Source organism: Narcine bancroftii, chromosome 3, assembly GCF_036971445.1.
Source record: "Narcine bancroftii isolate sNarBan1 chromosome 3, sNarBan1.hap1, whole genome shotgun sequence".
NCBI classification, from domain to species: domain Eukaryota; kingdom Metazoa; phylum Chordata; class Chondrichthyes; order Torpediniformes; family Narcinidae; genus Narcine; species Narcine bancroftii.
This window is the reverse complement of record NC_091471.1, coordinates 231,979,056-231,999,972: the sequence shown is the minus strand read 5'-3', so window position 1 is coordinate 231,999,972 and position 20,917 is coordinate 231,979,056. Positions and strand designations below refer to the sequence as shown.

Sequence of the window (20,917 nt, the reverse complement as noted above, 5' to 3'; positions counted from 1 at the left end):
GGGTCAGGGGAGGCGGAGCTTCACTCTGTGTGTCTGGGAGTGTGTGATGGGACAGGGGAAGATTGAGCTTCACTCCATGTCCAACCCCTGGTGTGTGTGACGGGACAGGGGGAGACGGAGCTTCACTCTGTGTTCCACCCCAGGAGTGTGTGATGGGACAGGGAGAGAGGGGGCTTTACTCTGTGTGTCTGGGAGTGTGTGTTGCGACAGGGGGAGATGGAGCTTCACTCTGTGTCCTGCCCGGAGGTGTTTGACGACAAGGGGGGTTGGGGGGGGGAGAGGGAGCTTTACTCAGTGTCACGCCCAGTGAGTGTGTGACAGGACGGTGGGAGAGGGGGCTTCACCCTGTGTCCCACCCCGGGAGTTTGTGACAGGACGAGATGTGGGGGCTTCACTCTATGAACCACCTCGGGAGGGTGTGACGGGACGGGGGGAGAGGGGGCTTCACTCTGTGTCCCACCCTGGGACAGCGTGACGGGACAAGGGGAGAAAGGGCTTCACTCTGTGTGTATGGGAGTATGTGATGGGACAGGGGGAGATGGTGCTTTACTCTGTGTCCCACACCGGGAATGTGTGACGGGACGGGGGGAGAGGGGGCTTCACTCTGTGTCCCAACCCGGGAGTGTGTGACAGGACGGGGTGAGGGGTCTTCACTCTGTGTTTCACCCCGGAAGTGTTTCACGGGACGGGGGAGAGGGAGCTTTACTGTGTGTGTCTGGGAGTGTGTGATGGGTCAGGGGAGGTGGAGCTTCACTCTGTGTCCCACACCTGAAGTGTGTGTTGGGAGAGGGGGCTTCACTCTGTGTTTCACCCCAGGAGTATGTGACGGGATGGCGGAGAGGTAGCTTCACTCTGTGTGTCTGGGAGTGTGTGATTGGACAGGGGGAGACGGAGCTTCACTCTGTGTCTCACCCCGCGAGTGTGTGACGGGATGGGGGCAGAGGGCGCTTCACTCTATCCCACCCCGCGAGTGTGTGACGGGACGGCAGGGGAGGTGGATTCACTCTATGTCCCACCCCAGGAGTGCGTGATGGGACGGGGTGAGAGTGCTTCGCTCTGTGTCCCACCCCAGGAGTGTGTGACAGGACGGGGTGAGGGGTCTTCACTCTGTGTTTCACCCCGGAAGTATTTCACGGGACGGGGGAGAGGGAGCTTTACTGTGTGTGTCTGGGAGTGTGTGATGGGTCAGGGGAGGCGGAGCTTCACTCTGTGTCCCACACCAGAAGTGTGTGTCGGGAGAGGGGGCTTCACTCTGTGTTTCACCCCAGGAGTATGTGACGGGATGGTGGAGAGGGAGCTTCACTCTGTGTGTCTGGGAGTGTGTGATTGGACAGGGGGAGACGGAGCTTCTCTCTGTGTCTCACCCCGCGAGTGTGTGACGGGACGGGGGCAGAGGGCGCTTCACTCTATCCCATCCCGCGAGTGTGTGACGGGACGGCGGGGGAGGTGGATTCACTCTGTGTCCCACCCCAGGAGTGCGTGATGGGACGGGGTGAGAGTGCTTCACTCTGTGTCCCACCCCAGGAGTGTGAGTCGGGACAGGGGGAGAGGGGACTTCATTCTCTGTCCCACCACGGGAGATGTTACGGGACGGGAGAGAGGGAGCTTCACTCTGTGTGTCTGGGAGTGTGTGATGTGACAGGGGAAGATTGCGCTTCACTCCATGTCCAACCCCGGGAGTGTGTTACAGATCGGGGGGAAAGGGTGCTTCACTCTGTGTCCCACCTTGGGAGTGTGTGACGGAACAGAGGGACAGGTGCTTCACTCTGTGTCCCACCCCAGGATTGTGTGATGGAACGGCGGGAAAGGGAGCTTCACTCTGTGATCCACTCCGGGATTGTGTGATGGGAGAGGGACCTTCATTCTTTGTCCCACCCCGGGAGTGTGTGACAGGACGAGATGTGGGGGCTTCACTCTATGAACCACCCCGGGAGAGTGTGACGGGACAGGGGGAGAGGGGGCTTCACTCTGTGTCCCACCCTGGGACAGCGTGACGTGACAAAGGGAGATGGGTCTTCATTCTCTGTCCCACCACGGGAGATGTAACGGGACGGGAGAGAGGGAGCTTCACTCTTTGTGTCTGGGAGTGTGTGATGGGACAGGGGAAGATTGAGCTTCACTCCATGTCCAACCCCGGGAGTGTGTTACAGGACGCGGGGAGAGGGGGCTTCACTCTGTGTTCCACCCTGGGATTGTGTGACGGGAAAGAGAGCTTCATTTTGTGTCCCACCCCGGGAGTGCGTGACAGAATGGGGTGAAGGGGGTTCACTCTGGTTCCACCCCCGGCGTGTGTAACAAGATGGGGGGAGAGGGGGCATCACTCTGAGTTCCACCCCGTGAATGTGTGATTGGACGGGGGGGAGAGGGAGCTTCACTCTGTGTCCCACCCTGGGAGTGTGTGACGGGATGGGGGAGAGAGAGCTTCTCTCTAAGTCCCACCCCGGGAGTGTGTGACGGGAGATGGAGAGAGTGGGCTTTACTCTGTGTTTCACCCAGAGAGTGTGTGACAGGGGAGTGGGAGTTTCACTCTGTATGTCTGGGAGTGTGTTGGGACAGGGGGAGACGGAGCTTCACACTGTGTCCCACCCCGGGTGTGTGTGACGGGAAGGGGGAGAGGGGGCTTTACTCTGTGTTTCACCCCAAGAGTGTGTGACATGACGGGGAAGTGGGAGCTTCACTCTGTATGTCTGAGAGTATGTGTTTGGATGGTGGGAGACGGACCTTCGTACTGTGACCCACCCAGGAGTGTGTGACGGGACAGCGGGAGAGGAAGCTTCACTCTGTGTCCCACCCTGGGAGTGTGTGTCAGGACGGGGGAGAGGCGGCTTCACTCTGTGTCCCACCCAGGGAGTGTGTGACAGGACGAGGTGAGGGGGATTCACTCTGTGTCCCACCCCGGGTATGTGTGTCGGGACAGGGGGAGAGTGGACTTCACTCTGTGTCCCACCATGGGAGTGTGTGACGGGATGGGGGAGATGGAGCTTCAACTGTGTCTCACCCCGGGAATGTGTGACGGGACAGGGGGAGAGGGGGCTTCACTCTGTGTTTCTCCCCGGGAGTGTGTGACGGGACCGGGGAGAGGGAGCTTCACTCTGTATGTCTGGGAGTGTGTGATGAGACAGGAGTAAATGGAGCTTCACACTATGTCCCACCCCAGGAGTGTGTGATGGGACGGTGAGAGAGTGAGCTTCACTCTGTGTCCCACACCGGGAGTGTATGACGGGAGAGGGAGCTTCACTCTGTGTCCCACCCCGGGTGTCTGTGACGGGAAGGGGGAGAGGGAGCTTCACTCTGTGTCCCACTCAAGGAGTGTGTGATGGGACAGGGGGATAGGGGTCTTCACTCTGTATGTCTGGGAGAGTGATGGGACAGGTTGAGAGGGAGCTTCACTCTGTCCCACCCCGGGAATGTGTGATGGGACGGGGTGAGAGGGGGCTTCACTCTGTGTGTCTGGGAGTGTGTGATGGGACAGGGGAGACGGAGCTTCACTCTCTGTCCCACCCCGGGAGTGTGTGACGCGACGGGGGGGAGAGGGTGCTTCACTCTATGTCCCTCCCTTGGTGTGAGTGATGGTTCAGGGTAGATGGAGTTTCACTCTGTGTCCCACTCCAGGAAAGTGACAGGACCCTGACCTTCATCACTGTCATTTGGTTGGTCAAGATGATTATTCTGTTGTGCTGCCATCATTTCATACACCTCCATGTCTGCAGAGGGAGTGGGAGAGGAAGGGGAAGTGAGGTGGAGAGAGGGGGTAGGAGGGAGGGAGAAGTTAGAATAGTAAGAGTGGTGTTTGAGACAGTTCTTGCGAACTCCACTCTCTGCCCCTCCACGCAATCCTTTCCCGTGATCTCCCTCCATCCCCCTCCTTTCCACCCCTCCCCTTCCCCATCCTCCATTCCCCTCTTCCTCCCTCCCCTTCTTTTCCCCTGTCCTTCCCAGCCCCTCACCCTCACTTCCTTCCTACAAACTTTCTCCCTTCCTCAAACCCCCACCCTCCCCTTCCCTTATCTCTCTGCCCCTCCATTTCTCCCCACCCCTCTCGTTCCCTACCACCCTCCTCCACGACCCACCTTCCCCAGTCCCTCCAATTTCCGGCTGCTTTACCCTGGGACGGGCATAGACGATATCAGAGACCATGTCCTCACCAGCTGCCAACGGTTCTGAAAGGAGATTTGGGGAGAGGGTTTGGAGACAGGAAGGAGATTAGAGAATATTCACCCCACTTCCATCACCCTTTTCTCCGCATCTCACCCCCTCCCCTCTCTTCCTCTCTCTACATCTCACTCCTTTTCCCACCCTACATCTCACCCCATCACTTCTCCCCTTTGCTCCCCCCTTCCTCTCCCCCACTCTCCACCCCTCCCTCTCCTCTCACTTGTCCTTCTCTCCTTCCTCTCTTTGTCCCTGTCTCTCCTTTTCTCTCCACCCCTCTCCCCATCTCTCACTCCCCATCTCTCACCCCTCTCCCCTCTCTTCCCATCTCTCTCCCCACCCCTCCCCTTCTCTCCCCAACCCGCTCCCCATTTCTCTCACCCCTCCCCTTCTCTCCCCATCTCTCACCCCTCTCTCCCCACCTCCCCTCTCTTTCCTCTCCCCACATCTTCCCTCTCTTATCATCTCTCACCCCTCCCCATCCCTTACCCCTCTCTCCCCACCTCTCTTCCCTCTCTCCCATCAATCCCCTCTTCCCCCTCCCCCCTCCACAAACCAGTCTCTCGCTCTATCTCTCAAAGACAGATCCTGTGTCAGAAAAAGGCCACTCACCACAGGCAAGGTGGCCATCCGGAAGATCCTCATCCAGATCTCCTTTTTGGATCGGTTCCATATAATCTAGAGTGACAATGGAATGACTGATGTGTTCACCCTTTCCCTCCAACCCTTCACCAAGGAAGAGGAGAGAGAGACAGAGAAGAGGAAAGGGAGGGATGAGAGGGGAGAGGGGGAGAGAGAAGGGAAGGAGAGAGGAAGAGATGGAGGGAGAAGGGTGAGAGAAGGGGAGAGAGGTGAAGGGAAGAGGGGGATATGAGGAGAGGTCAGGTTTCAAACTCACCTTCAGAAAGGAAACTGTCAGCATCTGGGTTGAGGTAATCTGTGGAGAGAGGAGGGAAGGGAGGAGTGAATACCCTTCAGATCTCTCCTTCACCACACTCCCTCCATCCCTCCCTCTCATGTTACTTCTAAACTTTTGCCCCCTAACCCTTAATTTATGACCCCTCGTTCCAATCTCCCCTACCCTCAAGGGGAAGAGCCTATTCACATCTACTCTCTCTATTCCCCTCATAATTTTAAACACCTCTATCAAATACAATCTCAACCTTCTACGCCCCAATGTATAAAATCCCAGTCAACTCAATCTTTCTCCGTATTCTAGATACTGCAATCCAGGCAACATTTTAGTAAATCTGCTTTGCACCCTCTCTGCCTTATTGATATCCATCCTATAATTTAGGGACCAGAACTGCACACAATATTCCAAATTTGGGCACCAATGCCTTGAACAGTCTCAACATCACCTCCCATCTCCTATATTCTATGCTTTTATTTATAAAGGCCAGCATACCAAAAGCCTTCTTCACCACCCTATCTACATGGGAATCCACCTTCAAAGATCAATGAACCGTTATTCCAAGATCTCTCTGTTCCTCAGCATTCCTCAATGCCCTCCCCTTCACTGCACATGTCCTGTTTTGATTATTCTTCCCAAAAATGGAGCACTTATCTACATTAAACTCCATCTGCCACCTTTCAGGCCACCTTTCCAAACAGTCCAGATCCTTCTGAAATACCCGAAAACCCTCCTCACTATCCACAACTCCCTCTATTTTTGTATCGTCCACATATTTATTCATCCAATTTACTGCCCCTTCCCCCCCCCCCATTATCCAAATCATTAATGTTAATAATGTACAACAAGGGACCCAGCACCGATCCCTGAGGCACACCGCTAATCACCAGCCTCCATCCTGACAGACAATTATCCACCATGACTCTCTGGTGCCTATCTTCTAGCCACTATTGAACCCATCTCAACATTAATACCTTCCACCTGAACCTTCCTCACCAACCTTCCATGTGAAACCATATCGAAGGGCTTACTTAAATCCATATAGATCACATCAACTGCTCTACCCTCATCAACCTTCCTAGTCACCTCAAAAAATTCAACAACGTTTGGCAAACATGACCTTCCCTGCACAAACCCATGTTGGGTGTCTCTGATCAATCCCTGCCTCTCTAGATATCTCTAAGAATACTTTCCATTAGTTTATCGACCACTGACGTTGCTGGATCTACACCTCAAGCTCTTTTTAAACAGAGGAACCACGTTTGCAACACATCAATCCTCTCTCTGGTGACTTGATTTCCTCCCTGACTTCCCTCTAGGTTCAGGGGAAAATCCCGCCGGGACGTGGAGACTTATCCACCTTTATATACCTCAGAATTTCCAACACCCACTCTTTACTAATTCCTACATTTTCCATAATCATCCCTTTTGTCTTTCTTATCCTACATGATTCCATATCCTTTTCCCTAGTGAATACCAAAGAGAAGAACTCGGTCAATATCTCCCCCATCTCATTCGGTTCCACACACATTCGCTCCGATTCTCTAAGGGACCAATTTTATCTTTCTCTCTCCTTTTACTATTTACATATTTGTAAAAGCCCTTCAGATGTACTTTCACCCTGTTTGCTATAGCCACCTTCTTTTCGCTTTCCTAATTACTTTCTTAAGCTTTTTACAATCCATGTAGATTCTTGAAGGACAGGGTACCCGAGTGGGGTGAGATAATTAATCTCTGCACCTACACAGACTAGTGTAGAACAGAGAGACCTTGGGGTACAGGGACCGACAGGATAAATGGTGAGGAGTGTTGTAGAACAGAGAGACCTCGGGATACGGGGACTGACACAGTGAACGGTGGGGGGGGTGTTGTAGAACAGAGAGACCTCGGGGTATGGGGACTGACACAGTGAACAGTGGGGAGTGTCATAGAACACAGAGACTTCGGGGTATGGGGACTGACTCTGTGAATGGACACAGTCAATCCCCCTGAACCGGTCGCTCCCTTGGAGCCCTCAAGGATGGGCACTGAGTCAGAAAAAGGCCATTTAAAATAAATGATCTTTTTTAGAGATTTTGATATTTAACTTTATTTTTCTGTTTAATAATGAACAAAATTTGCTGAAGGACTTTTTAGACCATTTGAATTTACCTACTCTTTCTTGTGAAAACCAGGAAAGTTTGGAGACTCCAATATCAGAAGAGGAATTGCAAAAGGCAATATCTTCTTTACAATCAGGCAAATCTCCAGGTCCTGAGGTGTTTCCTGTTGAGTTTTATAAATTATTTTCTAAAGAACTTGCTCCGCAAATAATTTTAGGATTGAATGACTCATTTCAAGAAGGAAAGTTACCTCTGTGTGGCAGCCCTCCCCCGCGGAGATCGGGCTGGCACATCGTGCAGTGCACACAGTAGTAAACAGCAGTATAAACACACTGTAACACGTCCCTTAACACAGCAAACCGGCACCAGCAGGACAAGACCAGCAGCCCTAAAATGGCGCTGGCCAAGCTGTCCAGCTAACAGATTAATAACAGGGTGGGGAAAAAGGGTATTCACATGCAAGAATGTTCCCGCCCGCTATTGTTATTCACGTGGCTGATGTCGGCAAATCAAACAAATGGTGGGAACTCCAACTGTATAAAAGGAGCCTTTCCAGCCTCAATAATTCTCAGGCTTAAACTCCCACACTGTGAGTGTGTGTGTTTCTTTGTAGCGCTTGGCTACAATTGATGACCCCGACGGGTTTAGATGGCATCTAAACCCAGCGATGGAGAATGAAGCAGCAGTCAATGCAGTCGGCCTGAAGCTCCTGACCTTTTGGACAGTTTGACCCGGCATATGGTTCGACCAGGCGGAGGCTCAGTTCCAGATTTGGGGCATCACATCCAAGACCACCCGGTACTACCACATGGTCAGCGCCCTGGATCCGCAGACTGCAGACAGAGAGGCCAACTTCATCCACAGGCCATGATTGGAAGGCACTTACACTGCCTTCAAAGAGCTATTAACAGAGACCTTCGGGCTCTTGTGGCAAGAGAGAGAGGGGCACAGCTGCTCCACCTGGATGGGCTTGGAGACAGATCCCCGTCAGTGCTCATGAATGAGGTGCTGGCTCTCCTGGGAGACCACGAGCCTTGCATCATACCTGAGGACATCCAACCATTCCTGGCTGATGTGAATTTTAGTGACCCCCAGAAAATCACAGCACGGACAGATATTCTGTGGAAGCCGAAACAGAAGTGCTCGGCTCCCATGGGGCTCGTCACCAAGTCTCACAACCAGACCAAGGAAGGCCCTGGAAAGGAGTGGAGTCCAAGGAGAGATGGTGCTTCTCCCACCAAAGATGGGGGTCCGAGATCCACCGATGATGGTCACCCTGCAAGTTCTAGCAGATGGCCACGGTGGCTAGCCATCAAGAGAGCCTCCTGTATGTTTGGGATCTCCTCTCCAGTAGATGATTCTTGGTGGATACAGGAGCGGTGGTCAGCATGATGCCCCCAACAGGTTTGGATACTAGGTGCAGGCAAGTGGGCCCTGCATTGAGGGCTGCCAACAACAACAACATGGCATGCGTAGGGCTGAGCTGCAGTTCAGGGGCAGCCACTTCTCGTGGGTGTTCATGCTGGCCGCAGTGGAACAGCCACTCCTCAGAGAAGACTTCCTGTGGGCCCACACCCTCCTAATAGACCTCAAGGGCAAGAGCCTTGTGCACATGGAGACGTTCCAAGCCTTCGCACTGAGGGGCTCCAGGCTCCCAGCACTGCACCTGGACTCCGTCCACAGCTCAAACGATGAGCTCTCCAAGGTTTCAGCCAAATTCTGGCAATCCTTTCCCCTCAGTTCATGGTGGGGATGCCCTGACATGGCATCAGGCATCACGTCCTTACCAAGGCCCACCACTCCACAACCCCCAGAGAAGTTCCAACTGGCCAAGGAAGAGTTCCGCAAGCTTGAGGAGTTGGGCTTCCATTCGGAGGTCAGACAGCCCATGGGCCTCACTCCTGCACATGGAGCCTAAAGCATCTGGGGGCTGGAGACCATGTGGCGACTATCGCCAGCTTAACGAGGCGACCACTCCAGATCATTACCCTGTGCCACACATCCAGGACATTGCGGCAAACCTGCATGGAACAACAATCTCGGGGGGGGGAAGTCACGTGATGGAGAGGTGACCGGATCTGGACATGTGAGAGAGTAGAAAAATTTTGGGATGATCTCAATCAGATATTAAATAAAATAACAGAAAACAATATACCAAAGAATCCAGATATCTTCCTCCTAAGTAACATAAAAAACAAAGAATTTGGAATTGATTTGGAGGATGCACAAAAAAGATTTGTTAAGATAGCCCTAGCCGTAGCAAAAAAATGTATTATGTCAACCTGGAAATTGGAAGATAATTTGAAAATACAACAATGGTATATAGAAATGAATAAATGTATTCCATTAGAAAAAATAACATATAGTTTAAGAAATAATATTGAAATATTCGAACAAGTATGGGAGCCTTACATTAAATACAATAGCGAAAACCTACCGGGGACAAACATACCTAAGTTGATGGAAGGAGAAGGAAAGAAAAGAATGGACTCAGTAGAATTTCTGGTGTATTTTTGTTGAATGACAACATTGACTGGTTTAATGCAACCTAGATTGTATACCTAAAATGGATGAGGGGGGGGGGTGGGGGGGTGGCTTGGGAGGAGGGAGGGGGGGGGAAGAAAAAGTCACTGTATATGTGTGAAAAAGAAAAAGTGTATATCATGGCTAATGTGATTTATGGTGTGAAAAATAAAATATTTAAAAAAAAAGAATAACTTCAGCAGGAAAAAAAAAGGAGTAGTGACCGGTAAGAAAATACCAGCCCTCTCCAGAAAAGTTAAAAACAAAGGTAGAGAAAAAACAAAGTCACCAACACAGAAACCATAACAAATTGAAAGTGAAAGTGTGGAGAAAATGGCAGCAAAGAAAGAAAAACCAAAAACAATGGGAAGAAAAGAAGAAGGAAGGACGTCGGAAGAGGAAGGTGAAGGCCTTACCGGTATGAGGAAGCCTGCCATGGAGAGAGAAGCCCATTCCCTGAGGTCAGTGGAAACCCTGAACTCAGGACTACAAAGATGGCTCACGGAGCCAAACAAAAGTGTGCAACTGCGCATGCGCGATGAGTCGCGCATGCGCGATGCACAAGACAAAAACAACACCGACGGGAGGGGGGACCAGCTGAGGAGTAAATCTCCACAGCCGAAACAGACAAGTATAACACGACAGCAAGACTCTCAACAGGAAAACAGAAAATAACGGGAACAAGAAGGAAGAGAATAAAAATAGGAAATCAAAGAAACAACAAATGACCAACCCAGAGGAAGAAGACCAACACCAAGACACTTCTAATAAAAATAAGAAGACCAAAAGTACCCAACAAAATAAAACAAACAACCCAACAAGAAAACCAGAAGAGACAGAGGAAAAGGACACAGATCCTGGAGTGGACTCAGAAGAAGAGGAGGAAGAACACAGAGAAATGAAAGATGAAGGGAAGGGCAAGTACATGGATATATATTTTTTTAAGAATATATGGAAACAGTAAAAGAATGGCAGTCACAAGAATTCAGTGAAATAAAAAGAAGAATAAAAAGAACATTAGAAAAAATGAATAGATCAGAGATGATCATGACAGAAATAGGAAAAAGAGTAGACAAGGTGGAAGAACGAGAAACAGCCATAGAAATGGAAGTAGATGACTTAAAAAAGAAATTAGAAGAATCTGATAAAAAAGTTAAAGAGACACAGGAGCTGTTAGCTCAGAAGATAGATATAATGGAAAATTATAATAGAAGAAACAATATAAAGATAGTGGGCCTTAAGGAAGAAGAAGAAGGCAAGAATATGAGAGAATTTATAAAAGATTGGATCCCCAGAGTCCTAGGAAGACCAGAATTACAGGAAGAAATGGAAATAGAAAGGCCACACAGAACATTAGCCCCTAAACCACAACCACAACAAAAACCAAGATCCATTCTAGTAAAATTCCTAAGATATAAAACAAGAGAAAATATAGTGGAGAAGGCAATGAAAAAAATAAGAGAAGACAAAAAACCACTGGAATACAAGGGTCAAAAAATTTTTTCTATCCAGATATAAGTTTTCAACTCCTGAAGAAGACAAAGGAGTTCAATGCAGCAAAAATGACCCTATGGAAAAAAGGTTATAAATTTATGTTAAAATACCCAGTGGTACTTAAAATAGTTATCCCGGGGCAGCAAAACAAACTATTCTCAGATCCGGAAGCAGCATAAAAATTTGCAGAACAACTACAAAACAGACAGAGAGATGAAGAGATGTAACAAGAACAAAAATGACAACAAACTATATGTATGTGTGTATGTAGGTATATATGTATGTATATATATATATATATATATATATATATACGCTCTGTATACGCTAATCTTTGTGAGGTTTTTCAGTTGGTTGTTTTTCCAGACTCTTTTGTGTAGTCTTCCAAAGGCGCCATTTGCCTTGGCGAGTCTGTTCTCTATCTCATTGTCGATCCTTGCATCCGATGAAATATAAAAAAAAATAGAGTATAAGTAAGAACTGAAAGAAAGGGAAAAAAGGAAGTAAGGAGGGAATTAAGAGAGTGACCTTTGTTATATATGAAGATTAAAATCTTTTCTGGGGGTGGCTGGGTGGGGAAGAATAACAGTCACTGCAAAATCAGTTGACGCTTGCGAGCGGATTCGCAAATCCAAATGGAGAGGGGAGATGTGGTTGCCCGACAAGGGACAAAGGGCAACTCAGAAAGGGGAGGGACTATTGGGGTTAAAGGAATTTTAGATATGAGAATAGTGGAAATATTTTATGTTTTAGAAATGTTGTCTTATAATGTGTTCAAAAAAAGAAAGCAGAAATGGATAAGAAGGGAAGGTGGTGATGAGGAAATGGAAAGGAAAGATAAACAAAGTATGAAATGGCTATGTTGAACTATATGACTTTAAATATTAATGGAATACATAACCAAATCAAAAGGAAGAAACTGTTAAATTTACTGAAAAAAGAAAAAATTGATATAGCATTCATACAAGAAACACATCTAACTGAAGTGGAACACAAGAAATTAAAGAGAGATTGGATAGGACATGTAACAGCAGCATCATATAATTCAAAAGCCAGAGGAGTAGCTATATTAATCAATAAAAATGTACCAATCAAAATAGAAGAGGAAATAATAGATCCAGCAGGGAGATATGTAATGATAAAATGTCAGATATATTCAGAATTTTGGAATTTACTCAATGTATATTCACCTAATGAAGAAGATCAAAAATTTATGCAAGATATCTTTTTGAAGATAGCAGACACGCAAGGGAACATACTAATAGGAGGGGATTTTAACCTTAATTTTGACTCATACATGGATAAAACTGGAAAAAAAAACTAACAGAAAGAACAAAGTAACCAAATTTATAATTAAATTGATGCAAGAAATGCAACTTTTGGATATATGGAGGAAACAACACCCAAAGGAAAAGGAATATTCATATTATTCGGGTAGACACAAAACATACTCAAGGATAGACCTATTCCTGTTATCAGCCCACATTCAAGGGAGAGTTAGGAAAATGGAATATAAAGCTAGACTATTGTCGGATCACTCACCCCTGTTATTTGCAATAGAGCTAGAGGACATCCCACCTAGAATGTATAGATGGAGATTAAACTCCATGCTACTTAAAAGACAGGATTTTAGAGAAATCGTTGAATGACAAATTAAAATGTACTTTGAAATAAATATGGAATCGGTGAAAGATAAGTTTATACTATGGGATGCAATGAAAGCGTTAATCAGAGAGCAAATAATAAGTTATGTAACCAAGATGAAAAAGGACTATAATCAGGACACAGAGCAGTTGGAAAGGGAAATAGTAAATATAGAAAAAGAATTAGCAATGAAGGAAGATACAACTAAAAGAAGAGAATTGGCAGATAAAACAATAAAATATGAAACACTACAAACATATAAGGTGGAGAAGAATATAATGAAGACAAAACAGAAATATTATGAGCTAGGAGAAAAAACGCACAAAATTCTAGCATGGCAGCTTAAGACAGAACAAACTAAAAGAATGGTATTGGCATTAAGGAAAAGGACAAACAAATTACATATAATCCAATGGAGATCAGTGAAAACTTCAGGGAATTCTACGAACAACTATATCAAACTGAAAACAAAGGGAAAGAAGACAAAATAGATGAATTTCTAACTAAAATTGTACTACTGAAATTACAAACAGAGGAGCAAAATAAATTAATAAAACCATTTGAAATAGAAGAATTACAGGATATATTAAAAAAACTACCGAACAATAAAACACCAGGAGAGGATGGATTCCCAATAGAATTCCATAAAACATTTAAAGACTTATTAATTCCTCCCCTCCTGGAAGTAATTAACCAAATTGATAAAACAAAACATACCAGATTCATGCAAAACAGCAATAATTACAGTAATACCAAAGACAGGGAAAGATCCACCAGCACCAGCGTCATTTAGACCAATACCTCTACTTAACACAGATTATAAGATAATAGCTAAACTATTAGCAAACAGATTGGCCGACTATGTACCAAAAATAGTAAATCTAGACCAAACTGGATTCATTAAAAAAAAGACGAACAACGGACAATATCTGTAAATTTATTAACTTAATTCATGCAGTAGAAGGAAATAAAACTCCAACAGTAGCAGTTGCTTTAGACGCAGAGAAGGCCTTTGACAGAGTAGAATGGAATTATTTATTCAAAGTACTACAAAAATTCAGCCTACCAGAGAAATATATTAATTGGATTAAAGCATTATATAAGGGGCCATTGGCGAAAGTGATGGTAAATGGATATATATCAAAACAATTTAACTTAAGCAGATCAACAAGGCAGGGATGTCCACTATCTCCCTCACTGTTCACGTTAGCTATAGAACCACTAGCAGAACTGATAAGAACAGAAAATAAAATAAGAAGGATAAAAATAAAAGAGAAGGAATATAAAATCAGTCTATTTGCAGATGACGTTATAATATACTTAACAGAACCAGAAATATCAATAAAAGAATTACATAGGAAATTGAAGGAATATGGAGAAGTATCGGAGTACAAGATCAACGCAAATAAAAGTGAAGCAATGCCAATGAATAATGTGGATTTCACAAAGTTTAAGAAAGAATCACCATTTAGATGGCAAACACAAGCAATGCGATACCTAGGTATACAACTAAATAAAAATCTCGGCCATCTATATAAACTAAATTACCATCCATTAATGAAAAAATTACAAGACAACTTAGAGCATTGGAAAGACTTACCACTAACACTGATAGGAAGGATAAACTGTATTAAAATGAACATTTTACCAAGGAAACAACACCTATTTCAGTCATTACCAATTCACCTAACAGAGAAATTCTTCAAGGAGCTAAAGAAAAAAAAAAGAGGAGTCATGTGATGGAGTAGTGGCCGGACGGTGAACTCCAGCCCTCTCCAGAAAAGTCGGAAAAAATAAAGGAAAACACAAAGGTACAAAAATAAAAGTAAAGTGAGTATAAAGGTGGAAAGAAGATGGCGACAAAAAAAGAAAAATCGAAACCAACGGTAAGAAGAGAGGAAGAGAAGACAACGGAAGAAGAAGAAGGCGTTACCTGTTCGAAGAGGCCCGCGGTGGAGAGAGAAACCCGTTCCCTCAGGTCGGTAGAAAGTGGACTACAAAAATGGCTCGTTGAGCCGAGTAAAAGTGCGCAACCGCGCATGCGCGATGCACATGCAAAAAAACACACTGACGGGAGGGGTGACCAGCTGGGGAGTCAATCTCCACAGCCGGCAATGACAGCTGCACAACAGCTGCAGCAAGAGGAGAACATAGAAGACAACGAAAACAAGAAAGAAAAGAAGAAAAGGACAACAAAGAAACAACAGATGGCCAACCCAAAGGAAGAAGAAGAGGAAGAGGAAGAGTACAGTGAAATAGAAGAAGAAGGGAAAGGCAAGACAAAGGATATACTTTCTCTTATTAAAGAATACATGGATTCATTTAAAGAATGGCAAGCACAAAAATTTAATGATTTAAGAAGAAGAATAAACAGTACAGAAGAGAAAGTGAATAAAATAGATATGACCTTATCAGAAATGGGAAAAAGAATGGACAAGGTGGAAGAACGAGAAGCAGCAGTAGAAATGGAGGTAGAGGACTTAAAAAAGAAATTAGAGGAATCTAATAAAAAAGTTAAAGAGACACAAGAGCTGTTAGCTCAGAAAATAGATATAATGGAAAATTATAACAGAAGAAATAACATAAAGATAGTGGGCCTTAAGGAAGATGAAGAAGGCAAGAATATGAGAGAGTTTATAAAAGATTGGATCCCCAGGAACTTAGGATGTCCAGAACTACAGCAAGAAAGGGAAATAGAAAGGGCACATAGAGCATTGGCCTTTAAACCACAACCACAACAAAAACCAAGATCTATTTTAGTAAAATTCCTAAGATATACTACAAGAGAAAAGGTACTGGAGAAAACAATGGAGAAAGTAAGAGAGGACAACAAGCCACTGGAGTACAAAGGGTGAAAAATCTTTATTTATCCAGATAAAAGTTTTGAACTCCTGAAGAAGAGAAAGGAGTTCAATACAGCAAAGGCGATTTTATGGAAGAAAGGGTATAAATTTATACTAAAGCATCCAGCGGTATTGAAAATATTTATTCCAGGACAGCAAAACAGAATATTCGCGGATCCAGAGGAAGCACGAAAATTTGCAGAAAAATTACAAAATAGACTGAGAGATGAAGACGTGTAACGAGAGTACAAAAGACTGCGAACTAAAAAGACACATAAGTTTTGAACTCCTGTAGAAGAGGAAGGAGTTCAATACTGCGAAAACGATCTTATGGAAAAAAACTATTCTCGGATCCAGAGGAAGCAAGGAAATTTGCAGAACAACTACAAAACAAGCAAAGAGATGAAGACATGTAATAAGAGTAAAAATGACCACGATTTATATGTATGTGGGTAAAGAGGTATATGTGTGTATATGTATAGTGTGCATACATGAATGTATCCGTATTTAGAGGAAAATATAGAGAGTATAGACAAGCATTAATAAGGGAAGGAAATGGAATAGAGGGAATAAGGAGGGAATTAAAAGAGTGACCTTTGTTAGATATGAAAAGTGAAATCTTTTCTGGGGGGCTGGGTGGGGAGGAGTTACGGTCACTGCAAAATCAGCTGACGCTTGCGAGTGAATTCGCAAATCCAAATGGAGAGGGGAGATGTGGTTGTCCGACAAGGGATAAAGGACAACTCAGGAGGGGAAAGGGAGATTGGGGCTAAAGAAGTTTTAAATAGGAGAATAAGGAAAATGTTTGATGTTTTAGGAATGTTGTCTTATAAAGTGTTCAAAACAAGAAAACAGAAATGGATAAGAAGGAAAGGTAATGATGGAGAAACGGAAAGGGAAGATAAATAAAGTATAAAATGGCTACGTTGAACTATAGACTTTAAATATTAATGGAATACATAACCAAATTAAAAGGAAGCAACTGCTAAATTTACTGAAAAAAGAAAAAATTGATATAGCATTTGTGCAAGAAACACATTTAACTGAATTGGAGCACAAGAAATTAAAGAGAGATTGGGTAGGACACATAACAGCAGCGTCGTAAAATTCAAAAGCAAGAGGGGTAGCTATGTTAATTAGTAAAAATGTGCCAATTAAAATAGAAGAGGAAATAATAGATCCAGCAGGGAGATATGTAATGATAAAATGTCAGATATATTCGGAGTTTTGGAATCTACTCAATGTATATTCACCTAACGAAGAAGATCAAAAGTTTATGCAAGATATCTTTTTGAAGATAGCAGATACACAAGGGAACATATTAATAGGAGGGGATTTCAACCTGAATTTGGATTTAAACATGGATAAAACTGGGAAAAAAATTAACAGAAAGAACAAAGTAACCAAATTTATAATTAAATCGATGGAAGAAATGCAACTTTTGGATATATGGAGGAAACAACACCCAAAGGAAAAGGAATATTCATATTAGTCGGCTAGACATAAAACATACTCAAGAATAGACCTATTTTTGTTATCAGCTCGTATGCAAGATAGAGTAAGAAAAACAGAATATAAAGCTAGAATACTATCGGACCATTCACCCTTAATATTGACAATAAAGTTAGAGGACATCCCTCCAAGAATGTATAGATGGAGATTAAACCCCATGTTACTTAAAAGGCAGGATTTTAGAGAATTTATTGAAAGACAAATTAAAATGTATTTTGAAATAAATACGAAATCAGTGAAAGATAAGTTTATACTATGGGATGCAATGAAAGCATTCATTAGAGGGCAAATAATAAGTTATGTAACCAAGATGAAAAAGGACTATAATCAGGAAACAGAGCAGTTGGAAAGGGAAATAGTAAATATAGAAAAAGAATTAGCAATGAAGGAAGATACAACTAAAAGAAGAGAATTGGCGGATAAAAAAATAAAATATGAAACACTACAAACATATAAGGTGGAGAAGAATATAATGAAGACAAAACAGAAATATTATGAACTAGGGGAAAAAACGCACAAAATCTTAGCATGGCAGCTTAAGACAGAACAAGCTAAGAAAATGGTATTGGCATCAAGGAAAAAAGACAAACAAATTACATATAATCCAAAAGAAATTAAGGAAAACTTTAGAGAATTCTATGAACAATTATACTGAACTAAAAATGAAGGGAAAGAAGGGAAAATAGATGAATTTCTAACTAAAATTGAACTACCAAAACTACAAATAGAGGAACAAAATAAATTAACAGAGCCATTTGGAATAGTAGAGATTCAAGAGATAATAAAAAAATTACCAAATAATAAGACACCAGGAGAGGATGGATTCCCAATAGAATTCTATAAAACATTTAAAGATTTATTAATTCCACCCCTCCTGGAAGTAATCAACCAGATTGATAAAACACAAAGCTTACCAGATTCATGTAAAACAGCAATAATTACTGTAATACTAAAGCAAGGGAAAGATCCACTCACACCAGCGTCATATAGACCAATATCTTTACTTAACACAGATTATAGGATAATAGCTAAACTATTAGCAAACAGATTAGCAGAGTATGTACCGAAAATGGTAAATTTAGACCAAACTGGATTTATCAAAAAAAGACACACAACAGACAATATTTGTAAATTTATTAACTTAATTCATGCAGGAGAAGGGAATAAAGCGCCAACAGTAGCAGTTGCTTTAGACGCAGAGAAGGCCTTTGACAGAGTAGAATGGAATTATTTGTTCAAAGTATTGCAAAAATTCAGTTTACTGGAGAAGTATATTAATTGGATTCTTCTTTGGCTTGGCTTCGCGGACGAAGATTTATGGAGGGGGTAAAAAGTCCACGTCAGCTGCAGGCTCGTTTGTGGCTGACAAGTCCGATGCGGGACAGGCAGACACGATTGCAGCGGTTGCAGGGGAAAATTGGTTGGTTGGGGTTGGGTGTTGGGTTTTTCCTCCTTTGCCTTTTGTCAGTGAGGTGGGCTCTGCGGTCTTCTTCAAAGGAGGTTGCTGCCCGCCAAACTGTGAGGCGCCAAGATGCACGGTTTGAGGCATTATCAGCCCACTGGCGGTGGTCAATGTGGCAGGCACCAAGAGATTTCTTTAGGCAGTCCTTGTACTTTTTCTTTGGTGCACCTCTGTCACGGTGGCCAGTGGAGAGCTCGCCATATAACACGATCTTGGGAAGGCGATGGTCCTCCATTCTGGAGACATGACCCATCCAGCGCAGCTGGATCTTCAGCAGCGTGGACTCGATGCTGTCGACCTCTGCCATCTCGAGTACTTCGACGTTAGGGATGTAAGCGCTCCAATGGATGTTGAGGATGGAGCGGAGACAACGCTGGTGGAAGCGTTCTAGGAGCTGTAGGTGGTGCCGTTAGAGGACCCATGATTCGGAGCCGAACAGGAGTGTGGGTATGACAACGGCTCTGTATACGCTTATCTTTGTGAGGTTTTTCAGTTGGTTGTTTTTCCAGACTCTTTTGTGTAGTCTTCCAAAGGCGCTATTTGCCTTGGCGAGTCTGTTGTCTATCTAATTGGATTAAAGCATTATATAAGGGACCATTAGCGAAAGTGACAGTAAATGGACATGTATCAAAGCAATTTAACTTAAGCAGGTCAACACGGCAGGGATGCCCACTATCACCTTTATTGTTCGCATTAGCTATAGAACCACTAGCAGAATTGACAAGAATAGAAAATAATATAAAAGGGATAAAAATAAAAGACAAGGAATATAAAATCAGTTTATTTGCGGATGATGTTATAGTATACTTAACAGAACCAGAACTATCAATAAAAGAATTATATAAGAAATTGAAGGAATATGGAGAAGTGTCGGGATACAAGATCAACGTAAATAAAAGTGAAGCAATGCCTATGAATAATGCGGATTTCTCAAAATTTAAGAAGGAATCACCATTTAGATGGCAAATGCAAGCAATAAGATACCAAGGTGTATAAATAAAGAAAAATCTCGGCCAACTATATAAACTCAATTATTATCCACTAATGAAAAAATTACAGGACGATTTAGAGCATTGGAAAGGTTTACCACTAACACTAATAGGAAGGATAAACTGTATTAAAATGAACATTTTTCCAAGGATATTATACCTATTTCAGGCATTGCCAATACAGCTGACAGAGAAATTCTTCAAGGAGTTAAAGAAAATAATAAGGAAATTTTTATGGAAAGGGGGGAAACCGAGGATAGCACTAGATAAATTAACAGAATGGTATAAACAAGGAGGCTTACAACTGCCAAACTTTAAAAATTATTATAGAGCCACACAATTAAGATACCCATCAGATTTTTATCAAACAAGGGAAAAGCCAGATTGGACCAGATTAGAATGGGATAAAATAGGGGAAAAGATACCTGAACACATATTATATAAATGGGATGAAAAATTGGTACAACATAGAAGTTCTCCAGTATTACATCATCTACTCAATATTTGGAAGAAGATTCATGTAGAAAGAAATAAAACAAATTATCAATTACCAAAACTAATATTGACGCAAAACAAGTTACTCCCTTTTACAATAGCTAACCTTTCCTTTAGAGAATGGGAGAAAAAAGGGATTAAAAGAATAGAAAATTGTTTTTCAGGAAATAGATTATTATCCTTTGAACAAATGAAAGATAAATACAATATAACTCAAGATACAGCGCTGGCATATTACCAATTGAGATCCTACTTGAAGGATAAATTAGCAAGCAGTTTGAGTTTGCCAGAGGGAAGTAACTTTGAATATGTGATTACAGATACAATGATAATCAAAAGATTTATAACAAATATGTATATTAAACTGCAAGAAAAGGAGAATGAGGAAACAAATGGTAAAACTAAACTAAAATGGGAACAAGATTTAAATATAAAGATAAAAAAAGGAAACATGGGAGAAGTTATGTTCTGGAACGATGAGAAATACAATAAATACGAGGTTACGTATGATACAATATAACTGGATACACAGGCTATACATTACACCATAAAAGTTAAATAAATGGGACCCAACAGTATCTGATAGATGTTTTCGATGTAAAAAAGAAATGGGAACAACAATTCATGCAATCTGGACATGTGAGAAAGTAAAAAAATTTTGGGAAGATCTAAATCAAATATTAAATAAAATAACAGAAAACAATATACCAAAGAATCCAGAGATCTTCCTCCTAAGTAACATAAAAAACAAAGAATTTGGAATTGATTTGGAGGATGCACAAAAAAGA

The 20,917-nt window shown here is 43.4% G+C and overlaps 1 protein-coding gene across 13 annotated transcripts in view; it reads right to left on the bottom strand.

The window, feature by feature from the left end:
• The window catches only part of LOC138758260 (uncharacterized), a 59,070-nt gene that overhangs the window by 9,071 nt on the left and 29,082 nt on the right, over positions 1 to 20,917 (bottom strand). For 9 of the 13 annotated variants that reach the window (XM_069926931.1, XM_069926930.1, XM_069926932.1 and 6 more), the window contains 4 exons: positions 5,051 to 5,089; positions 4,765 to 4,830; positions 4,071 to 4,160; positions 3,633 to 3,704 (listed from right to left, as the gene is read on the bottom strand). In XM_069926931.1, the coding sequence (XP_069783032.1) occupies positions 3,633 to 3,704; positions 4,071 to 4,160; positions 4,765 to 4,830; positions 5,051 to 5,089 (267 nt within the window). The remainder of the gene's footprint in view (positions 1 to 3,632; positions 3,705 to 4,070; positions 4,161 to 4,764; positions 4,831 to 5,050; positions 5,090 to 20,917) is intronic. The other 4 variants (XR_011354230.1, XR_011354229.1, XM_069926936.1 and 1 more) reach the window with 2 other exon arrangements.